Below are 25,291 nucleotides of genomic sequence, written 5' to 3' on the forward strand. Positions count from 1 at the left end.
CCACCTATTTCTTGAGATAGTACCACTCCTGGTCCTACCTCCGAGACCTCCATTTGAAGGATAGAAGGCTTTGTGAAGTTGGATGGGATAGGACCAGCTCTTGGTTCAGCTGTTTTCACAGGGCCTGGAAGGCTTCCTCACAGTCTTCTGATTACTGGACTTTCTGTGATTGGGTGTTCTTCATCAGGTCCAATAATAGGGTGCCCAGTGTGATGAAGTTGAGTACTAAGCAGCCACTGTGTCTGAAGTATTGTGGCACCTGTTTCTTTGTCATGGAGGTGGGGCAGTCACACAAGCCTTAGACCTTATTTATCAAGGAGCTATAGTTTTCCCCTTCCTACTGTGTTCACTAAGATGGCACTTGGCTGGATTCACAGTGAGTCCTGCATCTATTGGGGCTTACAATACCTTGCTAAGATGTCAGAGGTGTTTCCCCCAGCTGGTGCTGTGGATGACAATATTCTTAATGCACACGGCTGTATATTGCATATATGTTTGCAATATTTGGTTCATGAGCTGCTGAAAAGTGGCTGAGGCTCTGTGCAGCCCAAATGGCATCCTGCTGAATTGCTATAAGCCAAGCAGGGTGTGGAAGGCACTCTTCTCACAGGAAGCCGGTATCAGGGGTATCTACTAATAACTGTTGGTCAGTTCTAGTGTGGAAATGAACTTTGCATTTCCCACTATATTCCTCCTTGAGATTTCCCCATGTATGCATCCCAGTATCACTTCAGCTTTTTTGGCCACAGCATCACATTTGTAGGTCATGTTCAGCTGAGTATTCACCAAGTTTCCCAAAATATTTTTCAGAGTTACTGTTTCTCAGGAAGCATCCCTCAACATGTATGTATCACCTACATTGTTTTGTTCCTAGATGCATCTATTTACATTCAGCCATATTTAAATGCACATTTATTGTTAGCACCCAGTTTACCAAATGATCTATATCACTCTGAATCAGTGAGTTGTCCTTTCCATTATTTACCACTCCCCAATTTTTATTTCATCTGCCAATTTTATCAATGATGATTTTATGTTCTCTTCCAGGCTATTGATAATGAGATGACAGTCTAACTCCTTCCGGTACCTACACACTTTTCTTCTTTGCTGCTTGAAGCTTCCAGGATATCTCTGATGAAATCTACATATTTTACTACAGTTAGGCTCTTGTGTAGTCCTCTGATACTTTTAGTCAAGTCCATGAGACATTGATTCCCTCAAAATCATGGGCATTCCAATCCCAAAAGCAACCACATATTCTGGACCAGAAAGCCAACATAGATTGGGAGTAAACCATGGAGGAAGTGGGGAGGGGGAAGGGCAGCAGGGTTGTGGCCCTGGATTTGCTGCTTGGCTTGTACTGAGCCAGCTCACATAGACTGAGCATGCTCAATCATACTACTGAAGCCAACTGCCCTCAATCCATCCTCTCACTATCAGCAGACAAGAGTTACCTTGGTCATGTGATACTGAGGGTAGATGAAATAAGAGAGACAAGGTGGGTGAAATAATATCTTTAATTATATTATCTCACCCACCTTGTCCCTCTAATATCCTTGAACCAACACAGCTACAACAGCCCTGTACACAACGGTAGATGAACTAGACGGTGATTTTATATCTATCTAGTTATATAATCTAAAGCAATGCACTTCAGGCCTTCTTAGTATTAATTTTCAGCTACTGGCAGTTTATTTAATACTGCCCAGAGACAACACACAGCAGCCCCTGCTCTGAGGAGTTTATTTATAATCTAAAAGAGAGACACAGAGTTGATAGGATGTACCAGTAAATCACAAGGAGGGAGTATCTTATGGGGGGGCGGGGGAGGGAACAGGTGTTTTGTTTCTTACCTCCTTATCATCTCCAGAAACAGAAGATACTTTTCATGAGAGGCTTTTACCTACAAAACTTGTCACCTGGGTCACCATGTCTATAAAATCAAGACTTGCGTGTTTATCTATTATCTAACAAGTCACTATGTAGACCAGGAAACGCCACTGGTAGCAGCTAGTGCAGTTCACCTATGCGCACACATTGATAGTTATTTTAATAAGTATCTCACCTTGGTGACATGAAAAACATTAACATCCTCTTTATATTGCTCAAGGAGCCATGGGATCTGTTCGAACACCTTATCTTGATGATCTTCTTTATGCAGGAGGAGGCTCATCATAGTACCAAGGGCTTTGATAATGGCCTGCTTGACCTACATAGAGACACAGAATTTATGTTCCTACAAATTCATTCAATATCATGCAATGGGCCCATCTTTTCTACTTCTGACGAGTGCAATTTCCCTTTTCCACTGTTGAAACAGCCCTATCTCAATATTTCCTGGTAAAGAGTTAAGACTCATGGGCTTCGTCTACACTGGCATGATTTTCCGAAAATGCTTTTAACGGAAAAGTTTTCCGTTAAAAGCATTTTCGGAAAGCACGTCTAGATTGGCAGGATGCTTTTCCGCAAAAGCACTTTTGCGGAAAAGCGTCCGTGGCCAATCTAGACACGCTTTTCCGCAAAAAAGTCCCAATTGCCATTTTCGCGATCGGGGCTTTTTGCAGAAAACACTACTGTGCTGTCTACACTGGCCCTTTTGCGCAAAAGTCTTTCGGAAAAGGACTTTTGCCTGAACGGGAGCAGCATAGTATTTCCGGAAAAAGCATTGACGATCTTACATGAGATCGTCAGTGCTTTTCCGGAAATTCAAGCAGCCAGTGTAGACAGCTGGCAAGTTTTTCCAGTCTAGAGACAGCTATGGTGTTGGTTTCAGAATTATATTCTACTGCACCTCACAACTTTCCCAAGTGGGATATTTCCCCAGATTAGTATGCACACTAAACCAACTCATTCCTGCTGTAACTCTACTGGAAGTGGGTCTGGCCCACGAAAGCTCATCATCTAATAAACCATCTTGTTAGTCTTTAAAGTGCTACATTGTCCTGCATTTTGCTTCAACTACCCCAGACTAACACGGCTACATTTCTATCACTATGGAACTGAATAGACATCTGCCAGGAATGAATTTAGCCCATTCTCCTATATTCATCTGCATGTCAGGTGACAAAACTGGAATCTATGTACACTATGTACAGACAGAATTTCCATGAGATTGTGACATTATAATCTTTTTTAAATGTTTTACATCATACTCCGTTCTATCCCAAAGAACCTGCCATTGAACTCCATCATCACAAAGAGTGCCATACACAGAGAATTTAACAATATAATTTCTCATAAAGGTTTAGAAAGCCTACAATTCTCACCTCCAAATCTTCACATTTGGTCCATTTGCTTGTCACATGACGATAGAGGGGAAGAATTTCATCACAGAATTGAGATTTACCCATTTTGGGAAATGGCCACCTTTCCCAGTTCCTAAAATATAGATTTACTGCCCTTGACCATTTTTCCAGAACTGCATGGAAGGAAAAAAGACAGGCAATATGAAAAGGATGCAATAGTAATAAGGATACGTTGTTTTATCAGTGAAGACACCCAGGCTTGTAGTTTATTACAATTCCATGCCCAATTCAGGAACAGCTGATGAAATCCAATAACAGTTTTGAATTATTTCTCTTCCCTCCTTTCCGTTTCTTGTTTCTCAAAAGGCTTTCTTCTCTTTTGTCTCTCTCCATCTCTTTTTAATTCCCATCATTTGAAAACATATTTTTTTCTCCCTTGTTACCTCTTAATTAGAGCTGATTGTAAAGGTAGTTTAAATTAAATTAAAAGTGTTTACTCTTGTTTTTTTCAAAATTTCAAATTACAAAGATCATTCACATGTTTCAAAAATCAACAAATTTCAGCCACCTTTTTAGCTGTACAAAAACACTGAACACATCCTGATTAAAACTGTCATTGACATTTTTTCAGTTTAATATTCCATCAACTTGGAAAAAAATATGAAAAATGTAATAAAAAAACAAAATATTTTGACCAGCTGTTTTCTGAATGATTCATGTCCTCTGCAGTTATTGCTTATTTAGCCCTAAAACTGTATGATTTCCTATTGGGTTACAGTTTGTCTGAAAGATGTTCAGTGCCCCTAACTCCTATTAGCTATACTGAGATTTGACAGCATTTTGCCCTAAAATTAGATGCACCCGCTGCCCTTGAAAGGAAAATTAAGGCTCAATCCTATGTTCTATGAAGCTGATGGCAAAATTCCCATTTATCTCAAAGGTGCAGGATTAATCCCTTAGGCCTGATCTACACTAAAGGGGAAAGTTGACTTAAGGTACGCAACTCCAACTATGTTAATTATGCAGCTGGAGTTGACGTATCTTAAATCGTGTTTTCAGACTGTCCACACAGTGGAAGGTTGACAGGAGTGTTATTCCTCATGAGAAGCAGGACTACCGGTGCCAACGGGAGCACCCACTCAGTTCGAATTAGTGGGTCTTCACTAGACCTGCTAATTTGGACCCTGGTGATCAACTGCAGCAGCATTGATCTTCTGCATAGTGTAGACGTGGCCTTACTTGAGCATCAACTAAAAAGCAAAGGAAGAGAGAAGTGGAGAAGACCAGAGGACAGAGAAAGAGGGTGAAAGGAGATGATAATTAAGAAACTAAAGAGGAGGAATGGGTGGAGGGGTGGAAAACGGGACATTTTTAAATGTAATTCAGTCTGTTGCCTGCACATTCTCCCCCAGGAATTTCCTGGCACATGGGCAGCATCAGCTTTTGTTTATTTTTAAAATATCCACAAGTCATAAAGGGCCTGAACTTACAAATGCTCAGCACCTCCAGCAAAGTAAGGAGCACTCTCAACTCCACTGAGTGCCACAGGAGCATGAGGACTCAGCCCCTGGTACAATCCAGTTCAGAGCCTGTTTGTAAACGATCAGTCACTTAACTCTGTACCAAGGCCCCTAAATATCCATTTTGGACATCTACAATAAGTGCTGGCACTTACCACCACAAAATGGTTGCCTCAGCCTGCTCTCGCCGACTAACATCCGCATGGAGCTCATGCTGTACAGGGTCATTCCCTCAAAAGGAATGCACTTGAGTGCTGAAAAGAAGGACCAGAAGAAAAGGAAGACAGTCAATTGACTGTTATCTGCCTTCTTACTATCGCATTTAGAAACACCGCTGGGTCGGATGCTATGGGCTCCTAGGTCATTTTGTGCTGCGTACACAAATGATAAGGCAGAAGTAAAAAATCAGTGGGGGATTTACCCTGAGGAGGAGCATTCTCCACCAATGTGCAGCTGTGCCAGATGCCCAATCCTCTCCCAGAGTAGGAGAGAGAGCACTGGGGAGGGATGAGAAATGGAATGGAGAAGAGCTCCACTAGACCTGATTTTCCTCAATCCTGTCCTTTAAGAACTTCAAATGGGGCATAAGAGCTTGCACCTTGGTGTGGATAGCTCATGGTCTAGCAACTGGAACCAGCCACAGCAGTTCATCTCATGCCCCCCAAATAGCACTCTGTGTAGCTGTACAGAGCGTGAACCTCTGTCCTTAAATGGAAGACAATAACTTTGAAACAAAAGATGGAAGTTGACATACGATAGGCTGATGATAGGTTGTCCAGCGTAATCAAAGTGAACACGTCAGACAGCTTCAGTGGTTTCAGATGACATTGAAGCTCATACATCACCTCATTGAAATAGCAGCGTGCCAGAGCCACTAATGTGTTGCTCGCTGCCACTTTTAGTTCATTTGTTGCTTCCTTAAAAAATACAAAAAGAGAGAGACTGAAGTGATTAAAGCCAACTACACCAGCCAATGCTGCTCAAATGAATCAAGTTCTTATTTCTGTTTTCCACCCAACTTTCTGAGAACAGAATCATGAGTCATAAATAATCATTGAATCGTTTGGCTAAACACTTGTCAGCCTTTCAGTTGTTTGCAAGCTGCTTAGACTATTCGCTATTAGCTATTTGTGGTGGATGATTGGCTATCATAGTGACATGATATTTTTCCCTCAGAGGAGGTGGGCAGCTTCAAGATATTCAGAGAATTTTCCTGAATAAACTATCCCCTAAATCCAAATACTGCTTCTTTTGGAAACAGCTCAGATTCTGTTTAAAGGTTTCATCCTGCTGCTTAACACCATAGTATCAGAGCACCTTCCACACAAAATCAGTATCAATAATGAAATCCCTAGTAGACTTCACAAAATACTTGCTTGTTAAGAAACGGTAGGCCTCTCTGCATCTGATATATGTCACAATATCCTGACCTTACAAAGCACTTAAGCACATGTGTAACTTGAACAAGATGAAACTAGTCACATGCTGCTTAGGACCTGGGATTTCTGGAGGACGGTGTGGGGATCTGTGGGCCCCTAGCAGTCATTAATCCTGGAGTTTCAGTATATAGTTTACAAAAAATGTTTTAATTAGTGTTTTAATGCTTTCATTCCTGTCATTAGCATATAGGGAAAACTAACTTACCTGAGTATCAGAGGGGTAGCCGTGTTAGTCTGAATCTGCAAAAGCAGTGAAGTGGGTCTTTGACCACAAAAGCTTATGCTCCAACACTTCCGTTAATCTAACTTACCTGAGTCTCTCTCATGTGGTTTGAGGCAAGTGTTATTATTTTGCTCAGTAGCCTTCTCTCTAGGACCTGGGCATCCTGCTGTAATACTTTCTCCAGGATACAGTAAATGTCTACTCTGTTTTTCTGGGGACAAAACATAAAAGAACAATTGGGGAAAATGTTTCCTTGATGACAATATAGTAATGCTATAAGCTAATATAGTAACGCAATATAGTAACACTTACGCTAATAAGCTTCTGCCCAAAAGAGTTTACAATCTAAACATGAAACAACTAGCCCAGGCTAAAAGAGCAGATCAATAGCCAGGAAAATAATTCAGGTCTTCTGATTCACTATCTGGAGTCCTCTCCACTAGACCACACTGATTCCACAGCCTGCATACTCACTCAAGTAACCCCTAGTCTTCATTTGTATAAAACTTGCTATGCCCTCCACAATCACCCCAGCTAGCAGCATTTCAGAAGAAGCTGAGCAATTTACAAATTTTTTAATCAGAAGAAGGGCCCTGCACTGCCCCCTTATCTAATTTCGTTTATTATTATTATTATTGTTGTTGTTATTATTATTATTATTATTGTTGTTATTGTTGTTCTTGTTATTATTAGCATCATGCCTTTTTTTATCCACTCCAGACAGAATTTGTAAATACAATTATAAAATACCCAACTCCTGCAGTAAATCTTCTGCAGCTTTTAGGGAAAATTAGCTCAGGAGTTACCTCTACATTGACAGTAGCACACTTGAAGGTCTCTTTTATGGGGTCCATCAAAGTTCAAATTCACAGATGATACTAAATATGGAGGAGTTGAAGGTATGAGTTGTGACAGAGAAATAATCAAGAGGGGCACAGAGAAATTAGAAACCTGAGCAGAACAAGACTGATTTCAGAGAACTGCAAACTAGCGCACCTAGAGAGGGGGTCAATATAACTGACATAATGAGAGGGAGAAAAGTGGGAAACAACAAGTGACCTGGAGTGACAGTGAAAAAAAAAGTCAGCCATCTGGGTTGGGTTTGTTACATACAGGAATCTTGTCATAAAGCAGGAAGACAACAGTTTCTCATTGTTCATCTGAGGTGTGACTGCTTCTGGCTTATTTCACTTTTTTGGCACCACATTCCCCAGAAAAGATCAACAGCTTGGAAGTAATTCAGGAGAAAATTTTAAAAAGTGCAGGGAGGCCAGCAGAACTGACTTTTAAATAGAGACCTGCAACCTCTATGGGATCTGACCTCATGCATCAGGGTGAGGTTGGGTGGGTGTAGGGGAGCCTGCCTTGACAATAAATGGCCACGTCTCCCTTTGACACGTGCGGATCTCTAACAAGCAAAACCCAGGCCTGTCTCAAGTCTGGTGCGCATAAGCATGCAGGCAAGGTCATGGGAGAAGCTGTGAGAGGAAGGAATGTTTTGCATAACAATGCAGATGAAGCATGGTACGTGAGACTATGTCAAGAACACATGGCAAGCAATCTTGTACAGGTACTTCTGTTTCTGATAACCACAAATTACAGATGCAGCCATACAACTGTCAACTATGCACATAGCAGCAACATCCTGAGTGACAGGATGTACTCCAGATAGGGTATTGGGCATGTTACATATCCTACACAATATGTAATCAATTGGTAAATATTATTAGAACAACCAAGTCTCGCTTTGCTATAAAATGGGCTTAGTAAGAACAATCAGTGGGAGGGAATGAGCAGGATTGACCCACAGGTACTGCTCGATGTAACTAGAAGTAAATAGGCCCTACACACCGGTGATCCAGTGCATGGTGTTCCAATGCATGGGAAGAAAATGAACCCTGACCTCCTGCCTGCTACTGTAGGTAGCTTACGGGTGAAGTGTAAGTGAACTAGTCTTTATTATTTTATTATAGTAGCTCTTTTATTAATTGCTTTTGCATTGCTTTGCACTATATTATTGCTTTAGAATGTATGGCATTTAAGGTTTAAATTGTGTAGTAATTGTTTTTAAGGCTTGTAAAACTTAAACAACTGTAATAACTGCTTAAAGCTTGCAATAAATAAGAAAGTGGTTAAGTATCCCTGGAGTGTCCTGGTTTCTCTTGGATCTAAAATAAATCGTATCACATCACAGTGGGAAAACAACTGGACTCCCCTGGGCTCAGATCAGGTCAGCTCTCCTCCACAGAGTCAGCACAACCGTGACTGCCTACTCCAGCCAGCCACCACCTCCTTGCTGCATAGCATGCACTGTGGAGTGAGGATGCTTAGGAGTCAGTGTTTCTTACCCTGCAGCACGTACATTGCACAGCAGGGGGCAGTATCAGAGACATAAAATTTAGACTTTAACATCAGGAAAAATGCCCCAGCTATAAGACATCTATCAGGTTATTACATAGTCTTCATTGGAAAGTGGTGGAAACCCAGTCACTAGGAGCTTTTAAAATTGGTTTGGCCCAAAAAAATGAAAAAGGCACTGCTGGGAAATTGGATGATCCAACAAGCCTTTCACATCTGTCTCCTGTGAGTCTATAACTCTGAATTCAGGCAGCTGAAGGTGTGAACTGCCTGCTAAGGTCATAAAGCACTTTGGAATGTTCAAAGCCAATGGTTGGCTACACATTCCAGTGGTTGTGCTTTTAAAGGATGCTGCTGCAAACTGCTATTATTACTGCTCTAGTGGGGAGAGGCTCTGCCTCTTTCCATTCATTTTTAAATGTAAGGAGGATTTTTAATTGAAAATCATAATTGATAACTTATGAATACAAGAACCCCACACTATTCAAGCGAGCCAGAAATGAACTGCTTGTCTTGGCTTCCTGGTACTTGAAACTAAAATGCCTTCTGTGTTGACCCTTAATAGAGAAATGGACTTTGCTGGATGCGAGTATTAATAAAGGAAAAAGGGGTTTGGATTATTTAAGAACCCTTCAAAGCTATATCCCAATCATATGTCATTATAATTAAGAAGTGTTGTCTTGGGTTTAGAGCAGAGAGTCAGTTCACATGGGTTTTATTCACCATTCTTCTACTAACTCACTATGTGGTGTTGAGCAAGTTATTTAATTCCCCATGACACAGCCCATCAGTAAATGGGGATGTTTATCACTCTCCCAAAGGTGCTGTAAAACCTAATTCATGAGTAAGTAGGTAAGTGCTTTGAGGTTTTTGGATGAAGATGCTAAAGGAGGACAAAATACTGCTATAAGAGATTATAGATACCCCTACAGTGCACTTTTATAATATACAGCCAATGTACTCCAGTGTGTACAAAAGGACAGTGCTCCTCTGAGTGTCTCTTTATTATATCATCCTGATCTGTAACAGAATTTTGCAGGATGAGTTTTGCATGAAGACAGAAGGGTAAATACTGATTACACTGAAGGTGGGCTGAGCCAAGTTCTGTATTGAATTACTTCCATGAAGTCAAACAGAATTTGGAGTGGAAACATGGAAAACAGATGTGATTTGATGAAACTGCCTTACCTCATCCTGCTGAAGTTTTTCTAGCAGAACAGTCACAACGACAGCCAGTTTGGTCTCAGCTATCTTGACAATCTCAAGGGCAATAGAGGCCTTATCTTGATCGTCCATATGGTCCAGGAGGAGAACAACCTTGCTGTAAACAGCTGAAATTAAAGGAAAGGATTCTGCTGGTTATCATTGATGTTGGGATTCAGTGCTTGTGTCTTTAATTCACTATCTAGTAAAGACTCTGTAGGAGACCAGACATGGTGATAAGTGGACCTGGGAATCATGCAAATCCTTTTCTTCCCTCATGGTGACCATGTCTGTTTGCAGAGCTATTGTGGGGGGACGGATTATAATAAGGAAAAGCTGCTCCTTTTAAATAAGATCCCCACATAAACTAATCTTTTCCACCTTTACTATTAATTTAGGCATTTTGATAGCACACAGAATAATTTATAGCCAAGATTTTTAAAACTGGGTGCCTAAACTAAAACTCCTAAATCCATATTAACACGCCTACATCCTGATTCAGCAACTTAATCACATGCCTAACTCTATGCCAACAAATAAATCTAAAGTTAAACACATGCATGCTGAAGTGTTTTGCTTAGTCAGGGTGTCATTTCCAAAAGTGCTGAGCACCCAGAATTACCTATGGATGGTGCAAAAATCTTCTAGGGGTTCAGTATCTCTAGAAAATCAAGCCACTTTTCAAAGACCCCACTGTATGAATTTAGAAGTCAAACTTTATGCACTCTGTTTTGAAAAAAGGCTTCAGTTTTATTTTATGATAATTTAAATACTTGCAGAGAAGACACACGGACTAGGTATTTGTCCAGTTGCCTCTAGAGACCCTAAAAGATTTTCCCCCAATGCACAACATAAGAACATAAGAACGGCCGTACTGGGTCAGACCAAAGGTCCATCTAGCCCAGTATCCTGTCTGCCGACAGTGGCCAGCACCAGGTGCCCCAGAGAGGGTGGACCGAAGACAATGATCAAGCGATTTATCTCCTGCCATCCCTCTCCAGCCTCTGACAAACAGAGGCCAGGGACACCATTTTATCCCCTGGCCAATAGCCTTTTATGGACCTAACCTCCATGAAATTATCTAGCTAGGTGTTTTCCATGGGTAGGGTGATTGCCCCATACCTTTATGTGAAGCCTCAGAGATTAAGTCTTGGTAAGTCTTGCTCACATAGTCAGGATCAGTGTTACCTGTAAACTGAGCACTTGGGTGGCAGACATGTGTTTCTAATGGTTGTACACATCCGTACATGCCTCAATGCACCTAAAATGTATTCTACACGTAGAATTGGAGAGAACATTGGTCAGGATGCAATTGATCTCCAGATTTGAGGGTGGGGAGGAATTTTCCCTGGGTCAGACTAGCAGGGATTATTGTTTGGGAGGTTGGGAATTTGTCTTCTTCAGGAGTATGGGGCACTGATCAACCACCAGGATCATCAGGGCTTTTCTGACCTAATCATTTCTCTACCATTGCAAAGGCCTCAGGCATTGGTAGCATTTCAGTTTCTCCTATCCTCTGTCTGCAGCACACAGCATCTTAGTCTCCTAGGCCTTGGGCACATCTACACAGCAGGGCTAAAGCAGAAATAAGCTACACAACTTGAGCTATCAATTGTGCAGTTTAAGTTGAAATAGTTTATTTCGGCTTTTGGCGCTGTCTACACAGCAGGAAGTCGGGGAAAGAGCACTCTTCCTCCTACTTCCCTTACTCCCCATAAAATGCGGGTTATAGGAGTCGGAGAAAGAAGTTCTCCAGCTTGACATTATTTGACATTATGTTGAAATAATGGCTTGCTGTGTAGATGCGGACTATGTTATTTTGCAATAACATCAGTTATTCCAAATTAACACTGCTGTGTTGACATACCCTTCAAGAGTGACAATTTTTAGTCCAAGACAAGTTTTGGTTTCAGCATAGGGTTGCTAGGTGAAACGTAATGGTTTGTGACATACAGAAGATTAAAGTACATGATCTAATGACCTACCAGCCTTAAACTCTCTGAAACTGTGAAATAGTTGATGTATTAATAAAATCAGGATTTTATCTCCCATGTGTCTCTCAGCAAAAATTCTCCTGGAGACTTAATATTTAACAAGAAATCTGAAATGCCATATTTATCTGTCTCCATTGTAACAGCATTCCAAGGCATGGAGGAGGAATTGATCAGAATTTACCCTTCCCATGAAAGATTGCTCAAGATTAGGCGATTACCCATCCTTACCCTTCGATTCCAACACCCAGATGCAGATGGAATCAGAACTGTAACTTACATTGCCCATACAGTTGCAATAGTAATGGTGTAGGATTAAGAGCTAAGAAACGCTTTGTTATCCTCCATTTAATATGCTAGCTATCCACTTAATATCTTAAGTAGACAGCAGGTACATCTAGACTGCAGAGTTTTTCCAGGATACCAGAGATATCCCAGAAAAGCTCTGCCACGTCCAAGGAATGCGTCTGCTTTTCCAAAAAAATATTGGAAAAGCAGACATGTTTTTTCAGCATCTCTGTAAACCTTGTTCTACGAGGAAGAAGGGATGTTCTGAAAGAGGCTTTTTTTCTGACATTTGGCCCACTGTAGACGGGCCAACTGTCAGAAAAGCCTCTTTCAGAAGAAAAGTGATAGAACTTTGTAGTCTAGACACAGTCAGCTAGAAGAGAAGTCCTTCTGTGTTTTCTCTTCTAATTTCTCCCATCTCTGATGCTTTGCACCTCTAGATTTTGGCTCCAAGGATGCAGAAGTCATAAAATAAGGACCCATATTAAACATAAAACAACTGGAGAAAGGAAAGAAGACCTTCCCCATAACATCCAATAGTGACTCAGGTTGTCAGGAAAGTTTCCAGGTTCAGAGGCTGTAGGCCAGTCCTTCAACTCAAGTCAATTAAAAGGGAAGTCAGTAGAGGCTCACTGGATTTACAGCAGCTAATGATCTGGTCATATAAATGGAGAATATTACACGTTTCTATGCACCCATGCTCTTGAATGTGTATGTGTGGATACAGGTTGGATATAAAAAATACAATAGTGACCCTTACCTCTATCAATTACCTCCTGTTCACTCACAAATGTATTCATGGTTTAGTCTTTCCTCAACACCTTCTCTCAATCCTTTCTCCCTCCAACTAGCTCCAGTACTGAGAGATAGATGGCCTCTCAGTCTGTCAACCAGAACTTCCAGTTAAACTTACACAAGCACTATTGTGACATCCTTGTGACCAAAGCAAATTCCATAAACTGTTGATGACCAGGTAGGCACACAGGGACTCTGTCACTGTGCTGGAGAGAACTATGGTTAAGATGACCTGTCACCTGTCTATGACTTTTACTAAAAATTGCCCTAAATAAATTTTAGGTGCTGGGGAAAGGCAGCACTCCAGCAGACTCCACTGCTCTGAGAGCAGGCTAGGGTGCCACTACTACTTCCACTCCAGGTGGGTGAACAGCCCAGGGTACCCTGACTGCTCTCCAACCATTGCTCCAGCACAGCATCTGGCCCCAGGGATGCCCTGAGATGTACCACACCAACTACTGTGGAAGTCACAAAGGTCCCAGAAAGTCACAGAATCCATGATTTCTGTGATAGAAATGTAGCCGTGTTAGTCTCGTGTAGCTGAAACAAAAAAAGGACTATGTAGAACTTTAAAGACTAACAAGATGGTTTATTAGGTGATGAGCTTTCGTGGGCCAGACCCACTTCAACAGATCAAATAGTGGAAGAAAATTGGCACAACCATATATACCAAAGGATACAATAAAAAAAATGAACACATAAAATTTGATTTGTCCTTTTCATATGTGTACATTTTTTTGATTGTATCCTTTGGTATATATGGTTGTGTCAATTTTCTTCCACTATTTGATCTGAGGAAGTGGGTCTGGCCCACGGAAGCTCATCACCTAATAAACCATCTTGTTAGTCTTTAAAGTGCTACATAGTCCTGGTTTTGTTTCATGATTTCTGTGACCTCCATGAATGATTCACAGCCTTATTCATAATCACTTTCTCCCAAATAGGCCTCTACCTACAGGTTCACAACCATCTCCTCCCTGTTGGTCAGACTCAATTCTTAAATGCCTATGCCCTGGGTTACTTCCTTCAGTTTCTGAAACAAAGCATTGTCCCCATGACATTCCAAGAACTTATTGGATATTTTGTGTTTTATCATATTACTTTTCCCACTGATGTCTAGGTAGGTAAAGTTCCTCATTACTATAAGGGCCTGTGTTCTGGATATTTGTTTTATTTGTTCTAGAAATGCCTCATCTCCCTCCTCCTCCTGGTTTGGATGTGTTTTCCCCACTTCGTCTTTACCCAGAGACTTTCAACCGGTCTGCCTCTTGCCTCTTTCTGGAACTCAGAACAAGTGTACAATACAACACCACCTCCCTTTTATTCCTACATGCTCTTCCTGAACAAGATGTACCCCTCTATGCCAATACTGCAGTTATGAGATTTATCCCATCAAGTATCTGAGATGCCACTTAAGCTCAGTTATGACTTGTCTATTAGTACTCCCAATTCTAACTGCTTAGTCCTGTTATTCCTTGAATTTGTGAGTAGACGTCTAAAGCAGTGATACTCAAAATGGTCCATGAAACCACTTTGAGAAAACTGCTAACTGGCTACACTGGTGTGTTTATTTACTGGTGCCGCAGCCACAAAGCCTCGTGGCTCCCATTGGATCCGATTTGCTGTTTGCAGCCAAAGGGAGCCATGGGAAACAGCAGCCACAGTTCCTTTTGCTATGACTGGCTAACCAGAGCCAAAGGGACCTGCAAGGCTCCGTGGCCTCAGTGCTGGTAAATAAACACACCGGCGCAGCCAGTTAGCAACTTTCTCAAAGTGGTTTCACGGAGCACTTTGAGAAACACTGATCTAAGGTATTGATCAAATTCCCCCCAGGGATTTCCCTCTTGTTGCTCCTGTAATTCTACTCTAATTTTCTATATCTGATTCTCCTCAAAGAACTAGTCCTCTATTAAAGATACCTTTTGAACCTAGTTGCCTTTTGTCACCTGCCCCTACTCAACTTAGTTTAAAGCCCTTCTAATAAGATTGGTGAGTCACTGCATTAAGATGTCCTTCCCTTTTGTGGTCAGATCCACCCCATCTCTTCCCAGCAAACCACCTTCCTGCAACAGTATGCCATGACTGAGGAAGTCAAAACCTCCCATCCATCCATCTTCATCACACTATTATGTGGACATGCTTACCATTTAGTGTAAAGAGCAGAAAAAACACTCAGTGCAGGAAACAAGGGGACTGAAACTGAAGCTGTCAAGTTCACCTGCTTCCATTTTCAGTAACTGATCCATCTGGATCTCTCAAGCTAGTGGGGATGTCCAAGGCAGAAAAATATTTCTGTAGATCAGCATGTGATTATTTGTATTGAGGTACTGCCTCATAGTCCCAGTCATAGGCCAGAATCTCATTGCCTTAGAACCTGTACAAACTCAGAATAAGATGGTCCTTAACTGTCATTAAGTAATATTTATTCACAGCACAACAGAGAAGATAATTAAGCAAGAAGATAAGCCTACTTTGACCAGGTACCAACATGAAACTAGTGTAATAATACTACATATTTAGGAAACTTTATCCCTGATTCAGGGTCTGTCGTGGCTAAGCTTCAGTTCCATACCATTGTGCAAACTGGGGTCTTATACAACTGCGCTAGATAGAAAGTGTACAGCAGTACAGTTCAAGAGTACTCCATATTTAATACATGCACAGGAGGCCACTTCCACAAGAAGCTAAGGGCATGGTCAGCACAGAGAGACTTCCTGTCTCTGCTAGTTTTTCGCATCCCTCACTGTCTACACCTGCTCCATAAGTTCAGGCCTTTCAAAAACACAGCATCATGTACAGGTAACTGTAACAATGCTTGTTCGTTGTATCTGTTTACATGAGGGCAAGGCATCCAATATCAGTCCACTATGGGTGGATCAGCAATAGGAATAATGTTTGTGCATGTGACAAATAACCCCAGGACCACAGAACAGATTAAGGACACCAATGTGTGTAGCAAAGTCATCACAAACACCGTGCAGACGTCAGGGAACTCATAAGTTAGCATATAACCTTAATTCAGATCTTGGTGCAATAGTATATCCTCAAAAGGAAACTTTACTTATTAATTGGTTGTATTTTACTTATCAGTTGGTTGTATTTTACAAGATAAAAAGCTGAATCGTTGGTTGAATGTTAGTTTATTTGCCCCAGGGCCAGATTTTTACAAAAACAAGTCATGTGCACATACACAACTAAGAGTTCTGCAGCAACGCACACTGTCCTGCAGCAATTAGTAGTGGGATCCTGCCCTTAGCAAGTCCTGGGCTTACAATTCACATGCTTATCTCACTAATAGGTATCAATTGATCAGCCTGTACTGCATATGGCTTGACAATTTACCATCACTCAAAACACATTACAGTCAGAGAGGATGATAAATATACCATTTATTCACCATTATGTACAAAGTCCAACATGTCCAAGGAGGCAAGAAAACAAAACTGGTGAATACAGAAAAAACATTACAGCCTCTCTCCGAGTTACAGACCAAACACTTGGCTGTAACTCGATCAGTTCGTAACTTGGACCCCATTGAGTTACACGTGACCGCGCTGTTTGTAAGCATGGGTCAAGTTCGTAACTCGGGGACCGCCTTTACGACTGCTCCATGGGAGCTTTGATCGTAAGTGCGAACAGTCGTAACTCGACCATTTGCAACTCGGGGAGCAGCTGTACTGCAAAAAATAGACTGATAGCAAGAAGCTTTTGTACAATGTGCAGTAAGATGCACACCTTAATCCCGCTCAGTGTTTGACTGACTCTAATTCAACCTAAGTTTTGTCAGAGTAGGGTATGAGGCCCAGATCTTCAAAGGTATTTAGACTAATTTCCATTGAAACCAATGGGAGCCAGGAATCTCAATACCTGGGAGGATCTGAGCAAGGACGGCAGAATTTGATGCAACAACAATATGCATTTCTAGAGAGATTTTCTTTTTTAAATCATTTTACTAACTCTCTGATTCAAATATAAGCCATTATTAGCAAATAATTATATTTTTTCTATCCCTATTAGAGCACAGACAAATAGGAGAGTGGAAATAACATGATTTATTTAAAAGATTTTAACCAGGTTCTTTCATGGAAAAAAATTAAAGATCCAGCATTGTACAGATCACTCTGCTGAGATGTGAGCCAAATGACTTAAAGCAGAATTCCAATATTACTTCTCTTTTTTGAAAGTTTTCTCATAAACTCCTCAAAATATCTGCCTCCACCTAGTGGTGTGGGTTTGCATAACTTTTGTTATTTATATTCCCTGTTGTAGAAATACATCAAATTATACTCCGCATGATTCTATGATTCTATCTGTAGGGACAGGGATAATCCTGGGAAGAGGCTCTTTTTTCCTTCACTACTCTATAGAGGTTCTTATACTGCTTGTTGTCAGCAAGACATGAGAAGTCATTCTTCCGCTCTACTCTGCGCTGGTTAGGCCTCAGTTGGAGTATTGTGTCCAGTTCTGGGCACCACATTTCAAGAAAGATGTGGAGAAACTGGAGAGGGTCCAGAGAAGAGCAACAAGAATGATTAAAGGTCTAGAGAACATGACCTATGAAGGAAAGCTGAAAGAATTGGGTTTGTTTAGTTTAGAAAAGAGAAGACTGAGGGGGAACATGATAGCCATTTTCAGGTATCTAAAAGGGTGTCATAAGGAGGAGGGAGAAAACTTGTTCATCTTGGCCTCTGAGGATAGAACAAGAAGCAATGGGCTTAAACTGCAGCAAGGGAGATTTAGGTTGGACATTAGGAAAAAGTTCCTAACTATCAGGGTAGTCAAACACTAGGGCTGTGTCTAGAATGCATCCTTTTTCCGTAAAAGGGATGCAAATTAGACACATCACAATTGCAAATGAAGTGGGGATTTAAATCCCCCCCACTTCATTTGCATAAACATGGCTGCCGCTTTTTTCCGGCTCGGAGCTTTGCCGGAAAAAAGCGCCAGTCTAGACGGGGATCTTTCGGAAAATAAAGCCTTTTCCAAAAGATCCCTTATACCTCTTTAAAAAAGGAATAAGGGATCTTTCGGAAAAGGCTTTATTTTCCGAAAGATCCCCGTCTAGACTGGCGCTTTTTCCAGCAAAGCTCCGAGCCAGAAAAAAGCGGCAGCCATGTTTATGCAAATGAAGAGGTGGGGCTTTAAATCCCCGCTTCATTTGCAATTGTGATGTGTCTAATTTGCATTCCTTTTACGGAAAAAGGATGCAGTCTAGACACAGCCTGGAAGAAACTGCCCAGGGAGGTTGTGGAATCCCCATCTCTGGAGATATTTAAGAGTAGGTTAAATGAATGTCTATCAGGGATGGTCTAGACAGTATTTGGTCTTTCCATGAGGGTAGGGGCCTGGATTCGATGACCTCTCGAGGTCCCTTCCAGTCCTAGTATTCTACGATTCTATGATTCTTTTCATCCATAAACATTTTTACAGACAAAGGGAACGTGATGCAATTGACATGGCCTTGGGATCCCCTCCTGGAGGCCCTATGGTCCAACCATACCCTGCCTAGAGAGACAATAGAAAAGTCCTCCAGGCAGACTGGAGTGGCTGTGGGAGAAGCAACCAATCAGGGCCAGGAAAGTCCTATAAAAGCAGCCGAAAGACCAGATATCAGTCAGTGTCTCTGGAGGCCACAAGGTATGCAGAACCAGGAGACAGGCTGCCTGAGAGAGTGGCAGCACTGCAGACAGCTCCTTGTGAAGAGCTATTGGCGAGTGCTGGACTGTGATGGGACTTTGAAATAAAGCCCTGAGGTAAGGGCAAAAATGCTGTATTTTGGTGGGGTAGCTCTGGGGACACCACTCTCTTTGAGTGGGGAACAAACTTGAAAGGACATAAGAGAGCTAACCAAGATAGGCGCCGATTAGATGTGTACCCTGGAAGGGGTTTTGATGAGCACACACAATGAGTGAGACTCGGCCAGAGACTGTGTCACCGAAGTCAGACGAGAGAGTGCAGGCACATGGTTTCTTAGTATACCTGCAGTGCAGGAAACCCTATTCAGACCTAAAGGGCAGACACCAAGTCTAAGGGTACGTCTACACTACAACGTTAATTCGAACTAACTTAGTTCGAATTAGTTAATTCGAACTAAGCTAATTCGAACGAACGCGTCTAGAACTAAAAACTAGTTCGAATTAGCGTTTTGCTAATTCGAACTAGCGCGTCCACACTGATTGGACGCAGGGGGGCATTTAAGGGCAGCTGAAACCGGTTCTGGCAGGGCATCAGGTCAGTAGTTGCTTTGTGTGGCTGCTGTCTGAGGCTCGTGCTTAAAGGGAACCCCCTGGACAACCGGTTCTCAGCTTTTCCTGCTTGCTTGCCAACCTCGCCGAGGGACAGCAAAGCGTCGGTCTCTGTGCCCGTCTGTGTCGGTGCTTCCCTTCAGGGGGGGCCGCCGCAGGTGGCAACATGGAGCCACGGCTCGCCCTGCACCTTCTGGTGCACGTTCTGGACTTGCTGCTGCAAGCCTGCCACCAATGGCTCAAGGCTGCCTGGCACCACCTGGGGAACGTCAGCCCCCTGCCTCTCCGCCTGGCTGCCCTGGGGGCCGTGGAGGAGCCGCCGCGGCGCCCCGGCACCGGCGTGCCCCGCCGCGTCTGGCGTCTGGACACCAGCAGCGACTGGTGGGACCGCATCGTCCTGGAGCGCTGGGAGGACCGACAGTGGACCCAGAACTTTAGGATGAGGAGGGACACCTTCCTGGAGCTCTGCGAGTGGCTCGCCCCTGCCCTGCAAAGAAGGGACACTCGCATGAGACCCGCCGTCCCCCTCCAGAAGCGGGTGGCCATCGCCCTCTGGAAGCTCTCCGCGCCGGACAGCTACCGATCCGTCGGGAACCAGTTCGGCGTGGGGAGATCCACCATCGGAGCGGTGCTCATGCAGGTAAGGCGCTCGTCGGCCACCGAGCCGGGGGGGGAGGGGAGCTGCGAGGAGGGGATGGACCGCCCCAGGGACAAAGGGGGGGCGGGAGGAGGCGAAAGCGCCCCACACCGGAGGGGTCGGGCTGTCCCGGCCGTACTACACGCCGCCAGGGGGGTTGCTTCCGGGAGTGGGGCGTGGGGCACTGCAAGGACACGCACGCTCCCAGCTACCCGGGCGCCCCACTGATTGGCGCTTTGCTGTGTCTCTCTCCGCAGGTGGTCAAGGCCATCAACCGGGTGCTGCTCCGCAGGGTGGTCCGCCTCGCCGACCCGGACGCCGTCATCCGGGGATTCGGCGCCCTCGGCTTCCCCAACTGCGGGGGGGCCATCGACGGGACGCACATCCCCATCCGTGCCCCGGAACACCAGGCGTCCCGGTACGTCAACAGAAAGGGGTACTTCTCTGTGATCCTGCAGGCCGTGTGTGACCACCGGGGACAGTTCACGGACATTAATGTGGGCTGGTCTGGCAAAGCACACGACGCACGGGTGTACCGCGACTCCTCCGTGTGCCAGCGGCTGCAGGACGGGACCTTCTTCCCCGACCGCCACATCAGGGTCGGGGACGTGGACATGCCCGTGTGCCTGGTGGGGGATGCCGCCTACCCACTGCAGCCCTGGCTCATGAAGCCCTACACGGGGCACCTCAATCCCTCCCGCCAGGTCTTCAATGCCAGGCTGACCAGGGCCCGCATCGTGGTGGAGGGGGCCTTCGGACGACTGAAAGCCCGCTTTCGATGCCTCCTCACCCGTCTGGACCTGGCCGAGCACAACATCCCTCCCGTGGTGGCGGCATGTTGTGTGCTCCACAATTTGTGTGAGCGGAAGGGGGAGGCTTTCCTGCCAGCCTGGATGGCTGAGGCTGACCGCATGGCTGGACACTACGGTTAGCCCCGCACCGCCGCCGTCCGGGAAGCCCAGCGGGGGGCCGTCCGGATCCGGGAAGCCCTGTGGGAGAGCTTCCAGGTGGAGGAGGAGGAGGACGGACCTCTCCCTTGCATGCCCCACTGGGGCCTTCTTCCACCCTACCCCCCCTCCTTCCCCTTTCCCCTCCCTACCTACTGTCAAATAAAGACACCTGTTTTTCAAACAAAACCGTCTGTTTATTTCACAGAACTGGGGTGGGGGGAGGGAAGAATGAAGGTGGGAGAAGGGAGGGGGAAACCTGGGACGAGGGAGCTGGAAGGGGAGGGGAAGGGAAGGGAGGAAGGGAAAGGAAAGCTCAGGGGTGGGAGTCCGGCTGCCTCTCCCGTCTCACCACACTGCGGGTCCGGGGGCGTTGGTGGGGAATGGTTGTGGAGGGTGGGGCAGGAGGGACGGGGGGTGTGTGGAGGAAGCAGGAGCGGAAGCAGGAGTGGGAGCAGGGGGAGCAAGAGGGGGAGCAGGGGGAGGAGGAAATGGGAAGCGGTCCAGCAGGCTCTGGAGGTGGCCTCGCAGGGCACGGCCCTGCTCCTCCAGAGCCTCCAGACTCCTCCGGCGCAGCCTGAGGTCCTCCTGGACCCAGTGGTCCTGGACACGGAGCTGTCGATCCAGGAACCGGAGGTGCCGCCTCTGGTAGTCCTCCTGGTCCCTGGCTGTCCTGCTTGCCTGGGCGCGGGCGGCTGCTGCAGGCGGGGTGGTGCGCCCTGCAGGCCCAGGTGCTGCAGCTGTGGTGCAAGAAGACCAGCGGTCAATATCCCCAGGGGCCCAGGTGTGTGAAACCCAGCTCCCCTCTGCAAGGCCAGGGCCCCTGCAGGATCCCCAGCTGCTGCTCCGTGGTGGGCAAGGCCCAGGCGCACGGTCCCGGCGCTTCCTCTCGCCCCAGCCCCCCGTACACATAAGGGGAACACGAGGGTACTCACAGGTGGACGCCTCCCCGGCCTCTGACGATGCAGGCGAGCGGCTCTGTGGCGTGCCTCGGGGGTCCTGGGTCCTGGGCAGGCTGGCGGCAGGCTCCTGGCTCTCAGAGCCCTCTTCCTCCTCCTCTGTGTCCAGGAGCGGTCCCTCTGCCCCGGGGTCAATCACGTCCCGGGGGGCAGGGACGGCATGAGGCCCCAGGATGCGGTCCAGGGCATGGAATTGGGGGCAGGCCTCCGGGTCGGCCCCTGGCAGGCAAGCCCGGGAGTAGGACTGCCGCAAGTCCTTAATTTTGCAGCGCACCTGCTCCCGGCTGCGCTGGTGGCCCCTGGCGGCCAGGCTGGCAGCCATGCGTCCGTAGACGGCCACGTTCCGGTGGCTAGTGCGGAGATCGTGGACATTGGAGGCTTCCCCCCAAACCTCGATGAGGTCCACGATCTCCGCACTTGACCAGGCGGGCGCCCGCCTTTTGCGCCCCCGGGCAGGCTCCTGGGAGCCACCAGGCTGGTCCTGGGGAGCAGTGGAGGGCTGGGAGCCCTCGGATGGCTGGCTCATCCTGTGGCAGGTGCAGGCTGTGCAGGCACGGGTGCTTGCAGCCTTGCAACTGGCACAAAGTGAGTAGCCAGCCCGTGGCCCTTTAAGGGCTCCGGGGCCGGGAGGGGGGCAATAGAGTTTCCCTGGTGTTGGCCAGAGTGGCCACCAGGGAAACCTGGGAAGCCTTAGCCTCCCACTAGTTCGAATTAAGGGTCTACACAGCCCTTAATTCGAACTAGCTAGTTCGAACTAGGCGTTAGTCCTCGTAAAATGAGGTTTACCTAGTTCGAACTAAGCGCTCCGTTAGTTTGAATTAAGTTTGAACTAACGGAGCGCTAGTGTAGCGCCTAGGAAAGTTAGTTCGAACTAACGTCCGTTTGTTCGAACTAACTTTTCAGTGTAGACATACCCTAAGTGCCTTAGGCCCAGAACCTCAGAGGTATTTAGGCTCTTAGGGTATGTTTACACTGCAGTGTTTTTCCAGAATAACTGCCGTTAGTCCAGAAAAAAATACTTGCGTCCATACTGCTATTGCATTCTTCTGACAAAAAGTTGAAAGAACGGAGGGGTTCTTTCACGAGGAAGACGTCTTTGTCTGAAAGAGCAGAAGAGGGAGTTCTTTTGAAAGAAGAGGCCTCCAGGAAATAGCACAGGTGCCCTGGTGGCCACTCCGTCCAAACTAATCAGAACTCTATAGTCCCTGTCTCCAGCCAGCTCTTAATGCTGCAGGCACCTGGGACAACACTTGTGGCAGGGGGCTGGCCCAGAGAGCTGCACCTCACTGCGTGGCTGTGACTGCCACACTAATTGGGACCCATGGCCCAGCCACAAGCCTCCTGAGACCTCTCTGGCCCTCACAGGGAGCATGACCAGGGCTCCCAGGACTCAGCCAGAGGCCCGAAGAGGTTTGTGCCATAGTGGTCCAGGGCAGAGATCCTGGCCTTCCTGTAGGTTTTGGATGAGCAGGAGACCCTGCAGGATCTCGGCTCCCAGTGGCACAACGCCGACATATACGGTCGGATGGCCGAGGCTCTGGCCACAAGAGGCCACCACTTCCAGAACCTCATACAAGTATGGAGCAAAGTGAAGGAGCTCTGCCAGGGCTATGCGAGGGCAAGGGAGCACAGCTCTCTCTCTGGGGCAGGACCCCACTCCTAGCCCTACTACGCTGAGCTCCACCACATCCTGGGGGGTGGTTCAGCCCCTTCCTCACCCCTGGTGGTGGACTTGGGGCTGGAGATGCTCATCTTTGCCAACCCAGGGCTCCCAGGCCAGGAGGAGGAAGAATCCGACGACGAGCTGGAGGAGGAGGAGGAGACAGCCAGCACAGTCACCCTCACCCTCAAGCCCGTACCCCAGGGCCTGGATGTCTTACACGCATTCTCTGAGGACGGGGAGGAATCATCAGGTGAGTGCTCTGTTTTTCACACACACAGGGCAGGGAAGGCGGGCGCAGAGGGGATGGGATGCAATCGTCGCTTGGTCATCTTGGCCTGGATATTGTGCTACACTCCGTGCACGTGGAACTACATGCAGTGCCAGTCTGCAACATGCAGCCCCAGGAGGCAGCCCCAAAGCACCTCCAGGCAGAGCCAGCCCGAGCCCTTTGGCACCCTGGGCCCAGGCATGCGGCGCCACCCCCAGGCGCAGGGTGCATGTGTGGGCCTGCCCCCCAGGGCGCTCGGCGCATGCGCGAGCTGGTCACGGCCACTGGCACGCAGCCCGGGGCCGCCCCCAGGGTGCACAGCACATGCGCTGCCCAGCCTGGTCCGGCCAGCGCTGCTGGCACGCACGCTGGGCCGTGCAGGGCCCCGCAGCCATGGGTGGAAGGGTGCTGTTGGCCAGTGCTGCGGGGCCGGCGCTGCGAGATCCGGGCACGTGGCTCCTGATGGCAGCTGTAAGGGACGCCATGCACCCCTTACAGCTGCCATTAGGCGCCCCTCATCGGCTGGCGCCTTGGGCAGCTGCCCGGCTCACCCATGCCTCCATCCGGCCCTGTCCCCAGGGTCCTGTTCACGGGCTCTGGGGAGGCCACACACACATCTGACCCCTGGGGGAGATGCCCTCCCACCACTAACCACTGCTGGAAGCAGGCTGGGGACAAGGGCACACACATGGCTGCACACAGACTTAGGAGTGCCGCACACGGGAATGCCTGCACACTTGAGGCACCACCCACTTCCACGGACAGCGCTGGCAGGTGTGCGTGCAGCCCCCATGGAAGAGCAGACTGCTCCAGGCCCCTCTCCTGCCCATGGCATCCCACTGTGGCCGACCACTTCCCTTGCCCTGCCTGTCTGTGGGATGAGGATGGGGGGGAGCAAGAAGCATGGTCCCCTGGGCACCTCAGGGCCTCTGTGAGGCAGGGCCGATGTCCAGGCCACACATAGCCTTGCTCCTGGAACATCCCTGCCCTCTAACCTGAGGACTCTTGTTCTCAGCTCACAGAGGAGGGCACGGACTCAGGGACAGTGTCTGCATGGATGACTGACCGCCTCTTCCTCTTTATTCTCCACAGCCGGACTAGCGTCACTAATGGGCGATCACCGCCAGCTGAGGCAGCCGCCTGACCCTGGGGGAGCTACAAGTGCAGGAGGGTCCAGGGGGACCTGATGAGACATCACGTGGTCATCCTCCAAGGCATGCAACGGATCCTGGCCCAGAAGGACCAGGAGGACGCTCAGGGGCCGTGTCTACATTTGCGAGATTTTGCGCAAAAACTTGCCGCGAGTTCTTGCGCAAGAACTATGATGCGCCCGCTCAGGAATAAGCCCTCTTGAAGAAGTGTTCTTGCGCAAGAGGCCAGTGTAGACAGGCAACATGAATTTCTTGTGCAAGAAATCTCGATGTCTAAAATGGCCATCGGAGCTTTCTTGCGCAAGAGAGCGTCTACACCGGCACGGATGCTTTTGCGCAAAAGCACATCTCTTGCACAA

The 25,291-nt window shown here is 46.8% G+C and overlaps 1 protein-coding gene across 1 annotated transcript; it reads right to left on the reverse strand.

Annotated features, from left to right (window-relative positions):
* Positions 1-3,218: 3,218 nt before the first annotated feature.
* On the reverse strand, positions 3,219-13,164 carry LOC149525973 (maestro heat-like repeat-containing protein family member 2A). The gene is made up of 6 exons (XM_089778446.1): positions 13,028-13,164; positions 9,974-10,116; positions 6,516-6,638; positions 5,520-5,682; positions 4,921-5,019; positions 3,219-3,418 (listed from the first exon to the last, which is right to left on the reverse strand). Exons 1-6 carry the CDS (start codon positions 13,065-13,067, stop codon positions 3,219-3,221), a joined length of 768 nt encoding a protein of 255 aa, XP_089634572.1. The 5' UTR covers positions 13,068-13,164.
* Between the last annotated feature and the right edge of the window lie 12,127 nt (positions 13,165-25,291).

The sequence above is a fragment of the Pelodiscus sinensis genome, chromosome 1, assembly GCF_052426305.1.
Source record: "Pelodiscus sinensis isolate ZL-2025 chromosome 1, ASM5242630v1, whole genome shotgun sequence".
Lineage (NCBI taxonomy): Eukaryota > Metazoa > Chordata > Testudines > Trionychidae > Pelodiscus > Pelodiscus sinensis.